General features: G+C 33.5%; 1 protein-coding gene across 2 annotated transcripts in view; it reads right to left on the bottom strand.

Moving 5' to 3' along the window:
• PRKG1 (protein kinase cGMP-dependent 1) overlaps positions 1-15174 on the bottom strand; it is a 1318464-nt gene that overhangs the window by 1138331 nt on the left and 164959 nt on the right. For both annotated transcript variants that reach the window (XM_055274328.1, XM_055274327.2), the window contains exon 2: positions 13173-13339. In XM_055274328.1, the coding sequence (XP_055130303.1) occupies positions 13173-13339 (167 nt within the window). The remainder of the gene's footprint in view (positions 1-13172; positions 13340-15174) is intronic.

Genomic DNA, 15174 nt, shown 5'->3' with positions numbered 1-15174 from the left:
ATTTATTCACTTAAAAATAATAAATCTATTACATGTTAAATAATACATTTTAATTAAAATTAACTACACTTTTAAAACAAAAATGTTAATACAAAGCATGCCATTGTTTTACACTTTGGAGAAATCTAATTGATGTCTAGCTTAACAGAAGGCAGCTGTATTCTCTGTTTCTGCATTCAATCTGCTGCTATACCACACACCATGTGGCCTCTAAAAAACTTCACTATATACTACTGAGAGAATGAGACAGAAGAAGACAAAAAAGATAGCGCTATTATGAAAATACTTCTGACCTCAAGGATCCCCAATAGTGTCCCTGATCACACTTTTAGAACTGCTGCTTTAAGAATATTTGTTTGCATAAAATAGGAAGGAATTTTCAGTTTACTAAAAATATTTTTCATAAAGAATTTAAAAATATTTATGAATATCCATATCTATGAAATCTGTTAAATATCCAAATTTACCATTTAATCTGATGCATGTAAAACAACTACTTTAATTAGAAGAGAACAACTTTCATCAATCTTTCCCCTATGCCTGGTTTAGTCAGCAGAACACTACCTCCACATTCTCACCTCTCAATTGAGCTTTCAAGAATATATATCTGAATGTATATCTACTGTCAGAAGGGAAATCTTGACTTGTACTCTTAAAGACGAAGTATCTCACTTTTCCCCATCTCAGAAAATGGTACCACCATTCACTTAATTATTTACATAAAAACATACAAGTCATTCCTAATTTATCTTTCTCTCACACCCACATCTAATCCATGCACTGCACTGCCAAATTATACCACATTTCTTTCATCTCCCACACTGCCATCTTGGCACAAGCTACCATTATATTTTGCTTGGATTACTGCTATGGCTTCCCAAGTGGTATCCCTTTTTCTCCTACTACTCTACAATCCAATTTTTCTTCCAAGATTATTAGTGGAATCCATTTTTCTACTCATTAAACATAAATCAGATCATGTCTCATCTCAACTTAAACTCCTCTAATGCTCTCTAAATCTCTTAGAAAAGCAGTCTACTTACAGGGCCCTATGTATGACGTTGCCTCTGCCAACCATTCCAACCTGGCCTCATGTTTTCCGTCTCTTTTAATGTGTCAAGCTTTTCCGTACCTTACTGCCTTTCTATTGTGTTTACTTCATCTGGAATCCTCTACCCACACTTTTGTTTGGTTCCTTCTTGTCATTCAGGTTCAGACTCAAATGCTACCCTCCCAGGGAAGTCTTCCCTGACCCACACAGTCATTGCCTCCACGATTCTCTTTCATTACCCTGTTTTATTTAATTTTCCATAGCACTTATTACCATCTGAAAGTATTTTGCTTATTTCCATACATAGTTTTATATTTTTCCCCTGCCACCATCACCAGAATGTGAGCTCTAGAAAAGACACTGTATATGTGTTGTTCACTGCAATGTCCTCAGTGTCCACTGAGACATAATCATCACTGAGTAGATATTTCTTGAATGTAAGAACTAATAAATAATCCAATGAATTCTAATAAAGGAGAATAAATAATATATATTGCAAAAGGAAGTTCATTATATACTTTCTTTGCTATTATCTCTCTTTGAGGAATATACAAAGAGTTTCAAATATTCATAGAATACGCTTGTCAAAGTCACACCCTGCTTTATCTCTACCACCCTTTCTGCATGTAGAAACACACCATCTAAGAGAAGAGGAAAGACCATAGTTTAGTAATGCCTGCTTTGTATAGATGTAACTGGTTACTCAACATGAAGAAAAATTTTCCAAAATATTTTTCCTATTTCATGTGCCTTTGAATACTAGAACTGATGTAATAAATAAATAACTTAAATCCATAGGATTAGATGAAAAGAAATTTCAAGACTTTCCATAAAAGTCATCTTAATTTTCTTTGAAGAGGATAGTATGCAAAATGATGCTGAAAAACCACTGTGGTTTCTTTAAAGACTCATTTTTAATTCACTTGGGAGCTTTATCATCAATATCTATAGTTATTGCTATTAATCATGTTTTTCTTGTAAATTTAAATTTAATCATTGATAACATTCTTTACATGCTATACCACCAACCCACCGTTACCTGAAATATGATATAAACTCAGGGAAAAGGCAATGTCATGTAAATTTATATACACATATTGGCACAAAGTATAAACATTTGCATGTGCATATTTCCAAAAGGATGAGTCAATAAAAATCTTTGCACTGGTAGTATCAGAGCAAGTTATTACAAATCTTTTTTTTTTAAGTGGCTTTAAATTGAGGGCATGTACCGTCATTGAGTGAAGCATCAAGGATCACATAAATCTGTATCAGCAATGTTGCTGAAGGTATTAAATATTCTAAAACAAGATGAAATGCAATGTAATAGAAAAGTAATGTAAAATAATATTCTGTAAGTAGGATCTGCACGATCCGAATATAAAATGTAACATTGAATTATGTTCTTCCAGCCATAAAAATGAAAAAAAAAGCTTATTTGATGAGTATGTGTGAATGGCTTTAAGTGAAAGTTATTATAATAGGCTATTAATTAAACTGTGTAGGAAACAAATGTTCACACCCTTCTTTTTTCCAGTGGGGAATAAAAGATCTTTTAAAGAAGCCTGCTCAATTTTAAAAGGAAAATTTTATACACATTGACTTCATTTATGATTTTGTGGGAAGCTTTGGTTTTCCTTAATGGAAAACCATCTTCATAGGAGTTTGACTACCTTCACCAGATGCTTTTTCTAATAAAGCTTTGCTATTAATAAGTGACTAAAGCAATTTAATTAGCATTTATTTTGAAATTGAACAGTGTACAGAGTAACTTAACTGTTCTTGTTCAACTACACAGACCGTGAACAGCAAATAGAAAGTAAATACTCTATTTGTGTTCTGTTTTTCTTTGTTTTTGTTTGAGACAGAGTTTCACTCTTGTTGCCCAGGCTGGAGTGTAGCGGTGTGATCTCGGCTCACCCCAGCCTCTGCCTCGCAAATTCAAGAGATTCTCCTGCCTCAGTCTCCTGTGTAGCTGGGATTACTATTTGGGTTTAAAAGCATTTGCACGTTTGCTTGGTGGATCATTTCTGTAGTCCCAAAAGTTTGAGAGGCTGAGGCAAGAGAATCACCTCAGGCCAGAAATTTGAGAACAGCCTGGGTAACATAGTGAGAGCCCATTTCTACAAAAAATCCAAAAAAATAGGTGGGTATGGTGTCATGAACCTGTAGTATCAGCTGCTCAAGAGGCAAAGGCAGGAGGATTGCTTAAATGCAGGAGTTCAAAGTTGCAGTGAGCTATGATCCAGGCAGTGAATTCCAGCATGGGAAAGAGTGAGACCCTGTCTCAAAACTAATAAAATAACATTTAAAATAAAATAAAAGCGTCTCCTCCTATATATTCTTACGAAGAACTTATGGATGTTTTGTGATACAAGGAAAAAAATCCACTTCAGTAAAGTTGGATGAATTAGACAAATAAAAGATACTATACAAATCATTAATGTAACTATATACTCAATAATAATTCCTTGGTATTTTAAATACACATAAAGTGTGAATTCTCAGATTGATTTTAATACCATTTTACATCATCCACCATAATTCTAAATCTCTGTGTACTACTTTTGGAGCCTTAGCACAAAAATATTTTCATTTTATCAGAAAGGAGTTTATAGAAGGGCCTAAATATAAAGATCAGATTTAAACTGCAGCCTTCCAAAGCTACAGTAGTTAAATTCAGATGAAGTAGGTGCAATTACAGCCTGTGCTTCTCAAATGTGGAGACATGGGAGAATTCAAATAAGAACTTCAGAGACCAATTCTGATGTTCTCTGTGGTGGGGGTGGGGTAGGCTGTTGCCATGGTAGCCACCCCAGTAAGCTCTTCTGTGCTGGGAAGTGGCTCCTATCTGTCCTGCCCTTGGAGAGTGTGCCAAAACAATTACTAAACATTCAAGACTTTCTCATTAGAGGGATGGATATTAAAAGCATTAGTCTATCCAGCTCCACAAAGAAATCACTGAAAATCATGTTAAAGTCCCCGAAGAAATATATCTATGTGTCTTTTAAAATGAACATACAACAATTGTAGATTGTGTGAAGTGTTCAGCATGCGAACTCTTCAACAGTTATGTAATGATGGCTGAAGTAAATTTTACCTCATTAGCAAGAAATCAATGTGTTATTACACCATTGCCAAAAAAGTACTAATCCACATTTTCTTCTCACTTTTTACTTTTTCAGCTATGCTGTTTTGTTTCTAATTTTTACCAAAAAAATACACTTTTAAAGTTTCCAATCTGGCATTCTCTCAAAATGAAGAATGGAGAGATTGATATCTTAGCAAAATGAAAAAGCATAGAAATAAAATAAATAACTGGTTGAAGTAAGAATAAGAGGGGAAAAATGTGTACCTTTTTAATGTGACCCATGATTTGCCTTATCGATGTCAGATTGATTTTTTGAAAAAAATGGATGGCATTTCAACCATCATCTCAAAACAAGTACAGCAATTTTCAAACTTTTTAGCTTTCAGGAGGCTTCCAAAATAAGAAAAGCCATACTATGCCTCTTCCTAGTGTAATAAACTCATTTCCACCAGTAATACCTTAGAAAGAATTGGAGAACTGTACGTTAGTAGAACCACAACGAGATAAGGCTATATTTTTAAAAATTTCACAAGGACGTATTAACCAGATGAGTATTAAGAACATTACCCTTCAAAATATGTCACTTTTTCAATAATGATGTTCTAGAGTAAAACATCTGGTCAATTCTTAACTTGTACAACAAATACCATTACTTTCTAATGGTACATACACACACATTCTTATATATTTTAGCCAAAAAAAAAATAAAACTGTATTACTCAGCTTAATCACCTACCCCTATTCATCAAATCTGTCACTAAGTGACTGGTGATTATTTCCAAATATAAAATCCACTATCACAGAAAAAGAAATTGCTGTCATCAAATATTTTCAAAAGCATATTCACTGTCCCAAAGGACAATATATAAAGAATTCTTAAAATATATTGAAAAAAGAAAAGCAAAAATGTATGGCTTTTCAAGCCTCCTACTTTGAAAAGGACAATTACTCTTTCGATTATCAATGTAAAGATAATCTAAGCCATGAACCTCACATAACTAAGCTATGAAAGTACCTTCATGGACACACACATGCACGTGCACACACACACACACACACACGCGAGCATGAGGAACACTGGTTAACAGGATTTCTTTAAAAACATACAAAAGGCACAAACCAAGAGGAAGACTGATATATCTGACTACATTAAAGTTAATACTTTCTGTTCATCAGAATACATCACAGAAGAGTAGAAATACAAGCCATAGATAGGAGAGATATCTGCAATGCATGTAACTTCCATAAGGATTAAGTTCCAATGTATGTAAAGCTATCCCCCCAACAGTAAAAAAGGGAAAGGACAATAACAGACTATTCACGGAAGAAACACAAATAGTCACAACCTCATTCATACCTAGGGAGATGAAAATTAAGATCACGAGGTACCATTTCCCATCCACCAGATAGGTAAAATTTAAATGTTTGCCAATATAAATTGTCCTGGATGTGACGGACAATCAGAAAACTTAGGCATAAGTTGCAATCAGGTATAATCAGATAAAACCACTTTGGAAAGTAATTTGATATTGTTTAACAAATTTGAAGATTCACATACATTAAGACCCAGGAATTCTACTTCTATCTATATACACTAGAGAAATTACTGAACGTGTTTATAAGGATTCACCGTTAACACTGTTTAAACAAGCACAGTTTGAGAGCGCAAAATAACAGAAAATGATTCAGGATACCATCAATAGCAGAAAGTATCAATAAATTGGGTTATACAATGGAACATAACATTGAGCAAAAACAATTAAGTGGTAGAAGAATATGTGCAAAATTATTAGATTTATATAAGTAAAAGAACATTCAAAACTAAACACATACATTACATATGGGAAAGGATTTCCAAGAAGAAACCTTTTGAGGGCTAGGCTCTTATAAGCTGACTTGTAGAGTATTAGTTCACAGATTCACAGACTCAAGAGTCTTAGAATTTGTGGAAGATACAGGAGATATGTTATGGTTCAGCCACAAGGAATCCCTCCTCAACCCACACAAACTTTCTCTAAGCAGATGCTATGTAGTCACTGCTAGAATGCCTCATGAGATAAGGTTCTTGCCATCACATCAGGCTGCTCATTTCACTTTTGGTCCATTTTTAATTAGCAAAATGTTGATTCTGAAGTTGACTCAATTTAGACTTTACTATAACCTGCATTCCTTCTTTGGCCATCTAGATTTATGCAGAATACTCCCCTTTTTTCCTCCAAGTGACCATGTTTTCAGCACTCAAAAACAGTTATCCTTTCTTCCTAAATCTGTCCATGAAATATTATCAATTATTTTAAATACATTTTATGCCTCCTGAACTTGCTCAAGTATATTAAATTCCTTTCTGAAGCATGGCACCCCAAAATGAACACAATACCCCATATGGCATCTAAATATTTCACATCCCTGCCTTTGCCATTGCCTCAATAACTAAAACATATTTTAATACTCACATTTAGTGCTTCACGACTCTCCTTATTTATGGTAACCTCTTATAATCAGGTGTTTTGTTTTGTTTTTATATAAGTAGTACACAAGCTTTCTCTTTAACATTAACATTATAAGCTTGGTCCCATAAAGGAATTGCAAGAATAACTTTAAGTACATTTGTATTTCAACAGTTCTAAAGATAGCTTTTGGATTAACATGAAAACCTCATAAGGCCAAAAGGCAACATCTGATTGTAAAGAATAAAATGGCCCCTTTCTCATGTTAAATTTACTGAGAGCTAATCAATATGAAAATACATTCAATTCCTTCACACATAGTCACAATCCAGTGTTTTGAATGCCATCTGACATTGAATGGCTCATTTTTAATGTTCAATTTTATATAAAATCCCTCTTTGAAAGTCAATGTTCATTACATCATTTAATTGTATAAAGACAGTAAAAAATGTTTGGGGAGGGAAAATAGAACTTGTAGTTTGAAGTGGTATAAATTTACTGTTGACGGTGGCTAGCATGATTCATGTCCACCATGAATGACAAATAGTGTTGAACATCAGCATAATAGGCAGACCACACTATATCAACCAACTTACTGGAAAAAGAAGCAAATCTTTATAAGTGAAGTCTCAGTTCAATAACAACAGAAATGAGAGTCTAGTCTTTTGAGAGTTGATGTGAATAATCACATAACACTTAGAGTTAGTATACTAATGCTCCATTAAAAGAGTCATTTGTGTAATAACTTGAAAGAATTGTTTCTTCTTAAAAAATAAAAATAAAAATGAAATCTGTGAGAAAAACAAAATCAATGCTATTGACTGTAGGTAGAAAATAGCGCCTCCAAGGTACATGGTGGAGTTTAATTCTAAACAATAAGGACACAAAGGTGGACCAAGAATTAAGCCAAATCATAGCTATTCTTTCAATAAGAAAAAAGGAACTAATAAGAGAAGATGAATGGATGCCAGATGATCTACAGAGAGGTCAGTAAGAAGTTTAATATTCAAAGGATGCAGAGAGGCCTAAGAAGTACTTATAGGAAATATCTTGAATTTTTTTTCTTTTTGAACTATTGCTGTTCAAGTTTTATTTCTTGCAAATAGTCAGTCATTTTTTAATCTCATGGTTTAAAGCTATGCATCTTTTATCAGCTCCTCAAGCTTGAATATACATAATAAACATGTAACAACAGTACTTCTAATCTGTTCTTCAAAAGTTAGCACCACACAGTCCTTAGTCATGGGGACTCCATGGCTAAGATGTGTATTTCAACATACTGGTTGCATAGTCTTGGCCAAGTTATTAACTTCTCCAGGCATCAGTTTCCCATTTATTAACATGCAGATAACAGAATGCCTATCTCTTAATGTCATTATGAGAATTAAAAATTTGAGACCTAGAAAGTGACTAAACAGTACCTGGCATATAAGTAACTAACAAAAGTTATTATCATTAACAAACACCTCATGAAAAAAATTGGTAAGTTCTAGAATTCTATGGGATTGTAGGATGACTACAGATAATGATAATATATTATGTACTTCCAAATAGCTACAAGGAGGATATTGAATGTTCCCAATACAAAGAAAATGAAAAATGTTTAAGATGATGGATATGCTAATTACTTGATCTGTTCACTATGCATTCTATGTATCAAAACATCACCATGTCTACATGACTACTTACAACTATTGTAAATCAATTAAATGAATAAAACAAAACAAGTTAATTTAATTAAATAAAATTTGAAATGCAAAAAGAAAATTGATGATTTCATTGAAAAAGTTTAACTTAAAATAACCAATAGTCAAAGGACACTAAACAGACACTTGCCATTTTAAAAATTAAAATGAAATGTATCTGCTTCCACCATGAAACATCACAAAATATGAACAAAACCAATATCTCTAAGCAAATCAATCATTATAATAGGTATAAATTAGACATTTCCAATACTAGAATATTAGGTAAAATTCACCCCAAATAACACATCACCAATTATAAATCACTAAGTCAGAGTTTGTTTTATTTTGAATGAACGTAGACTGGAGTTTATAATAAAAAAGGAGAACAAAAATATAAGGGTATTAACACATGCTCTCTCATAATTAAGGCCAACATCTATCTGTTTAAGAAAATAAACTGTATCCAAATATTCTGTAAGACTCACTAAAATATATTAACATAATTAAAACATAAAACGAGCTTTAAGCAATATAATCTACTTACACTACTTCCTTAAAAAGTTAATTCCAAAACAACGTTGATCAAAACTTGAAATCGAAACTTCTACTAGGTAGCACTTTTAAGTACCTGAAAGCAACACAACTCATTTTGCTTGAAAATACATGATAAAGTATGCATAGTACACTCAGATGACTTTTCCCCAGTCATCCTAATTAATGAAGTCTTATCATATGAGTATTCTCTTTGTTAAAACCATAAGAACCTCTGGCATTTAGGTATGCAATAACACTTAGAACACTGCCCGGGATGAAAACAAAAAAAAATATGTAAGGCACATGTTAAGCATTTTATGAAGACCACTTAATTTCACTAAAGAGAGACAGGAAGAATTGGACTGATTTTCCACATAAACTCCCTGGGTCTTTTGCTGAATATCTTGATAGTACGCAAGTTTGTGGAAGATCCTTTACAGCCTATTCATTCATTATTACCATGGTATACTCTTTATAAATATTAATGTTCACAGATAACAAAGAATCCATCTATAGCAAGAACATTGCTACCTAAATTTTGAGAAGATTGAACTAATTATACAATGAAACATTTCCTCAATTAAAACTTTTCAAAATTTAAATGATTGTTTTTTAAATTTTAAATTATTTTGACATAAGGCTATTAGCACAAGATCTGCTAAAGTTACACTGGGCTGGCTAGAATTGCCATTTAGGGAAAGATCAGCATCAGGTTATAAAATTGTAGTCATTTTATTGAGTTTAACTGAAGACAATCAACAACATTGCAAAAGCTGTGACTCTGAAGGCAATCAACATCATTGCAAAAGCTGTGACTCTGAATATTGATATATTATTTAGAACCCTGTTTTTAAAAGGATAATTAGGATAACGTGCTGTTTAGTCAATCTAGCAATAAAAGGAAGATAAAGAAAATTTATTAAACTTATCATGAAGCAGGCCGGGCGCAGTGGCTCACGCTTGTAATCCCAGCGCTTTGGGAGGCCGAGGTGGGCGGATCACGAGGTCAGGAGATGGAGACCACGGTGAAACCCCGTCTCTACTAAAAATACAAAAAATTAGCCGGGCGTGGTGGCGGGCGCCTGTAGTCCCAGCTACTCAGAGAGGCTGAGGCAAGAGAATGGAGTGAACCCGGGAGGCGGAGCTTGCAGTGAGCCGAGATCACTCCACTGCACTCCAGCCTGGGCGACAGAGCAAGACTCCGTCTCAAAAAAAAAAAAAAAAAATTATCATGAAGCAATAGGGAAAATATTAGTATACTTACCTGGGGAAGCAATATCATCTATCATGAGTATTTCTTATTTTGTTACATTCATGTATGTGTGTGTATGTGTGTGCGCGCTTGCATCAAATATCTTCGTTTGCTTCCTTCTCTTATCTCCTTATCATGTAGCATAAGATGTATTGACTTTATATCATAGTATTTAAGTATTGTTAACTTCACATCATAGTATTTAAGCTATGGGATATCAATGAGATGAGTAAACATCACCCAAGAACTTTGTGTCTTCTTTTGGGGAAAGGGTTAGTAAATTTGCAGTTGTACACAGGGTTTTTGAATCATGTTAGGTGGAAGTATGACCTTGTTCTTGTCTTTATTTGAAAATTAAATATGGTTTAAGAAGATATAAGTATGACCTTGTTCTTGTCTTTATTTGAAAATTAAATATGGTTTAAGAAGATATGTATGGGTGCCAAGTTGACAAGGGGTCGATTGACTTGTGATGTTTAATTTTACATGTCAACTTCGATAGGTCACAATACCAGAAAGTTGCTCAAACATTATTCTACTGTAGACGTTTTGGTGAAGATATTCTTTTAGTAACATCTAAATGAATAGACATTGAGTAAAGCTGATTACCCTCCAATAATGTGGGCAAGCCTCATCCAATCAGTCGAATAGAAAAAAGTCCCACCTTTCGCCCAGAAAGAGGAAATTCTGTCAGCAGACGGCTTTCAGACTCGAATTGCAGCATCTCTGACCAATGGGCCTTACCCTGTAGATTTTGGAGTTGCCAGCCTCCACAATCACATAAACCAATTCCTTAAAATAAATCTCCTTCTCACTGTATATAGACACACACATCCTATTTGTCCTGCTTTTCTGGAGAGCCCTGACTAATACATAGCCCCATAGTTAACAGTTTGAGCTCTGAATCCAAATAGCCTAGGTATAAATCCTGACTCTACTATAAACTAGTTGGGCGACCTGGGCAAATTCCTTAACCACATTAAGCCTCAGTCTCCTCATCTACAAAATGGAATAATAAATATTAGCCTTTACCTCACAGTATTGTTTGAGGTTTAAATAAATTTAATATGTAAACAATATTTAGAAAAAGCATGCTCTATGTGTTGGGCATTTTCTAAACATTAACAAATATTAACTATTATTCCCAAGCTTCTTCCAATATAGCTAGAAAACTTTCAGGTAGGCTTAATAAGAAGGGACAACATGAATAAATTTTAGAAATAATGTCCATGTTTGTTTGCGAATCTACTTTTGTAAGAAATATTTAAGATGAAGGAACATTGAATCCACAAGTGTTCAAAATTGTGGTTTCTTGAATGAAACAGCAATAATTAGCATTTGAAAATAGATGAAGTAAAAGTATACTTTCCTTTATACAACAGCTGTTTTATTAAGAGGTGCTGACCAATATAATATCTGAAAAATAATATCATATGAAGCTATTCATATAATCTCAGAAGTTCTTTAAACGTGGTTTCTAATTGTTAGTAGTTCTTAAGATATTGCCTCTATCTTTATATTCTATACTTGACCTCTATATATTTTTGCCACTTTTCCATCCTTTCTGCTCACTATCCACATATAGCCTTGTCCTATAATTTCATTTCTTTTCTTTGCAATTCTCTGCCAAGTGAACAATATGTGTATTTTGTTTATTGTATTTTGTCACCAGAAGAAAGTCTAAATGAATATTTATATTTTTTGGCCTGGGAAGAATTTTATATTGTTGACATAGAAGGGGAAAACTATAAGGGAAAAAAATGACAGAAATTACTACTTAAAAACTGAATGCCTAACACATATCCAAAAAGATGACAAAGAATAAATAAAAGGTGCATGCTGAATGAAGAAAGAATATCTCTTACATACTGTCAAGATTTTAATAGAAATAATACTACTTATTATTATGTTGTGGTGTCCTATACTTTACATTAAACATTCATACAAATTATCTCATTTTATAAAAATCCTGTAAAGAACGCAGAATGCAGGATTTTTCATATGTTGGCTCTAATGACATTTTTGGGCCAGACAAATCTTTTTTCTGGGCAGCTACCCTTTTGAGCAGTATGCCTGGCCTTTACCCACTAGAAGTCAGCAGTTGCCCCAACATCACCCCCTTTGTGACAACCAAAAATGTCTCCAGATGTCACCAAATGTCCCCTGGGAGAAAGAATCATCACCAGTTGAAAACCACTGGCAGAAAGAAAGAATATCTTCTTTTTTTACAAATTGGTTACATGAAACAGAGAAATTAAGTGACTCGCCCAAATACAGCGCTTCTCTGAATGACCTATAAGTTTGATAATTATAGGACACTATCACACAAATATTTTGGATAAAACATTAATCACCACCTAAGAAACTGGTTTTCATGTGTCACCGTCTTACATTACAGGTATTTCTGAACTCACTTTCTTCCAAGCTGATTCAGTCATTATCTCAAGCTACTTTCTTCCCGCAAAAGAAAAACATGTCATTATAAATTTCAAGTCAGAAATAAGTATTATGAAAAATTAGCTAGGCATAAAACATAGTGCATGCCTCAGTTTTTTTCAAAACACTTTCTATATTAGTCTTTACAGGATGTATGAAACAAGCTACCATTCCTATTAATTAGGCAGGTAATATGCCATCCAACCTTTATTATCTGCCTCTGTCATACATATGAAAAACATTTTCTTTTTACAGAAGCTTCATAGCAGGAAAACTAGTCGCATATTAAAAGTTAAGGGTAGAGTTCAAGACGCTTAAATTATCGGACCAAAAATACTTCCAGTGATCTTGAGCTTCTGCTGAAGCTTGGTATATTTGTTCAGTGACCTGACTGCATGCAGAATATTCAGTGTAATAAACTACATTTCTTTTTTCACATTTTTAACTTTTCCATGTCTGAAAAATTACTGGATTCTCATATTAATATTCTAAATACAAACACTTCACATAATTAACCACTTTATCTAAGTAGTGTTTCAACTCTTTTCAAACTAATTTCTCAATAAAAGAAGGAAAAATGGAATTTTCCATGTAATGCATTGCCATCTGTGTGCAGCTGATAAGATGAAAAGAGAATATTTGAATGTCAGAGGATTGGAGTTACAAACCGTACCTTCCATGACATACACCAGTGACCCCACATCTCCTTCTTTGATGATGCAACTGTCCTTGCCATACTCCACCGGGTACATACAATCCACAATCTCCTGGATCTGTGACATCTCCAAGTTCTTCATAAAGTCATTATCAAGGATAGCTTCCTTTATAAGATCCTTGGACCTATGGCAAGAGAGGGAAGATTTACTGGCACATCTGACAAGCTCTTTCATAGTTTGAGAGGTTTAGCACAGTGCTCTGGCACACCACAAATTTATTTTCTTGTTAGGAATCCAATAATTTTCTGCAAGACTGGAGAACAAAATAGTTCCATGGCAGCAAAAAAAAAAAAAAAAAAAAAGAGGCACTAAGAATTTTTTTAAGTACTCTATCATTTAATGAGTAAGTGACCTACCAACCAACCAACAAACAAAATCATACAAGTTCATTTTGCTTCAGACTTTTTCTTAACCACAAAGATTGCCAGAAAACCAATGGATACATACTTTAAAGTTTATAATTTAGTTTAAGAATAAATATGAACACTTTAACACTCCAGAACAAATACTATTACTACTGTTTATGTTTGTAAAAGAACATCAGGGACGTATTGTACTATACACAATTAAAAAAAAATGTTTACTTATTTATTATGTGCCTCTTCCGCTAGACTTTATGCTCCACATAGGCAGGGATCATTTTAAATTTGTTCTTTACTGTATGCCCAGTGTCTACTAAGATGCCAGTCATCTATAAATAGTATTTAAAAAAATACCAACCTAACAGCTTTATGTGTGAAGACTGGTGAATATAATGTTACTTTGAGTAAATGGTGAGAGATAATACTGCTCAAGTAATATTTGGGATTTAAAAAGGTAAGAATTGGATTCCTACTTAGCTGTTTGAAACAACTGGTAGAAATGTAACAGTACTTTATACATGTCCCATGCTTTTTTAAGAATATTTCTTTATTCAAGCAGCTTAGACTGAGGTAACCAGGCAGATACAACTCTATTGAACAAGATGTTTGAAGTGCAACATGTTTTAGGTATGGGATTCAATACAGATAGTCAGTAGGAAACATATTCATAAATTTTGTAATAGGAATTCAGTGGTTAATGAGAAAGTTCTAGCAGAACTTAAAACACTGGGATGTTTATTTGCTGGAATAAGAAGTTCCAAATGACTTTCTAAGAATGAAAAATCAAAGTAGAAGAGACATTAAGAAATATTTTATCAGGAGGAGGACAATCAGAGCACTATCAGAGAAGTCAGAAGCTGGATAAGATGAAAGCAAAGACCTTAGCAATCCAGAGAGGAGACAGCACATTTGGAATGTCATATTAAAAGTCTTAATTTTTAAAAAATTAAACACAAGCTGACCTTTGTCCTCATTTGCTTAGCAACTGGCTTCCAGGGAAATGACCTGCAGTAGTGAATACTGACTAAAGCATTAGTCTTCCCTTCCCATTTCTGGGAGACTTTTCATCTAGACCTCAGTCTAACCATCCTAGCCTTCACCATTATGTTTTGTAATAATTCACTTTTAAGTAGTGCAAAGATACACATAAAAATAAAAACAATTGAAATTTCATTACTATGAAGAATAATCCTAGAATGGAATGTTATGCTGCCATTAAAATTATGTTTATGAGGAGTGCTAATGGCATGGAGGAAATTCTTCTATTATTTTTAAGTGAAAATTCAGGATACAAAATTGATTTTAGAGTAAGAATGTATGTGCCTATTAAAATGTAAAAAAACAAAAACATAGGTTTTGAAGAGACATATATTTAAGTTTCAATCCTAGCCCTGACACCTCAAAAATTTTGAGTGGGTTGTCTTACTTTTCTGAATTTCCATGTTATCATCTACAAAATGATATTTGAAAAATACCAGCTTAATAGGTTTATATGTGAAGACTGAGGAATAAAATGTTACTTTCAGTAAATGGTAGGGGATAAAGGTTGTAGCAGTATTAATTGCAGTATTATCTTCACCCCTCCTTATAATTACCT

The sequence above is a fragment of the Symphalangus syndactylus genome, chromosome 4, assembly GCF_028878055.3.
Source record: "Symphalangus syndactylus isolate Jambi chromosome 4, NHGRI_mSymSyn1-v2.1_pri, whole genome shotgun sequence".
Classification (NCBI taxonomy): Eukaryota; Metazoa; Chordata; class Mammalia; order Primates; family Hylobatidae; genus Symphalangus; species Symphalangus syndactylus.
Note: the sequence above shows the minus strand (reverse complement) of the source record. Positions and strands in the feature narration are given on the sequence as shown.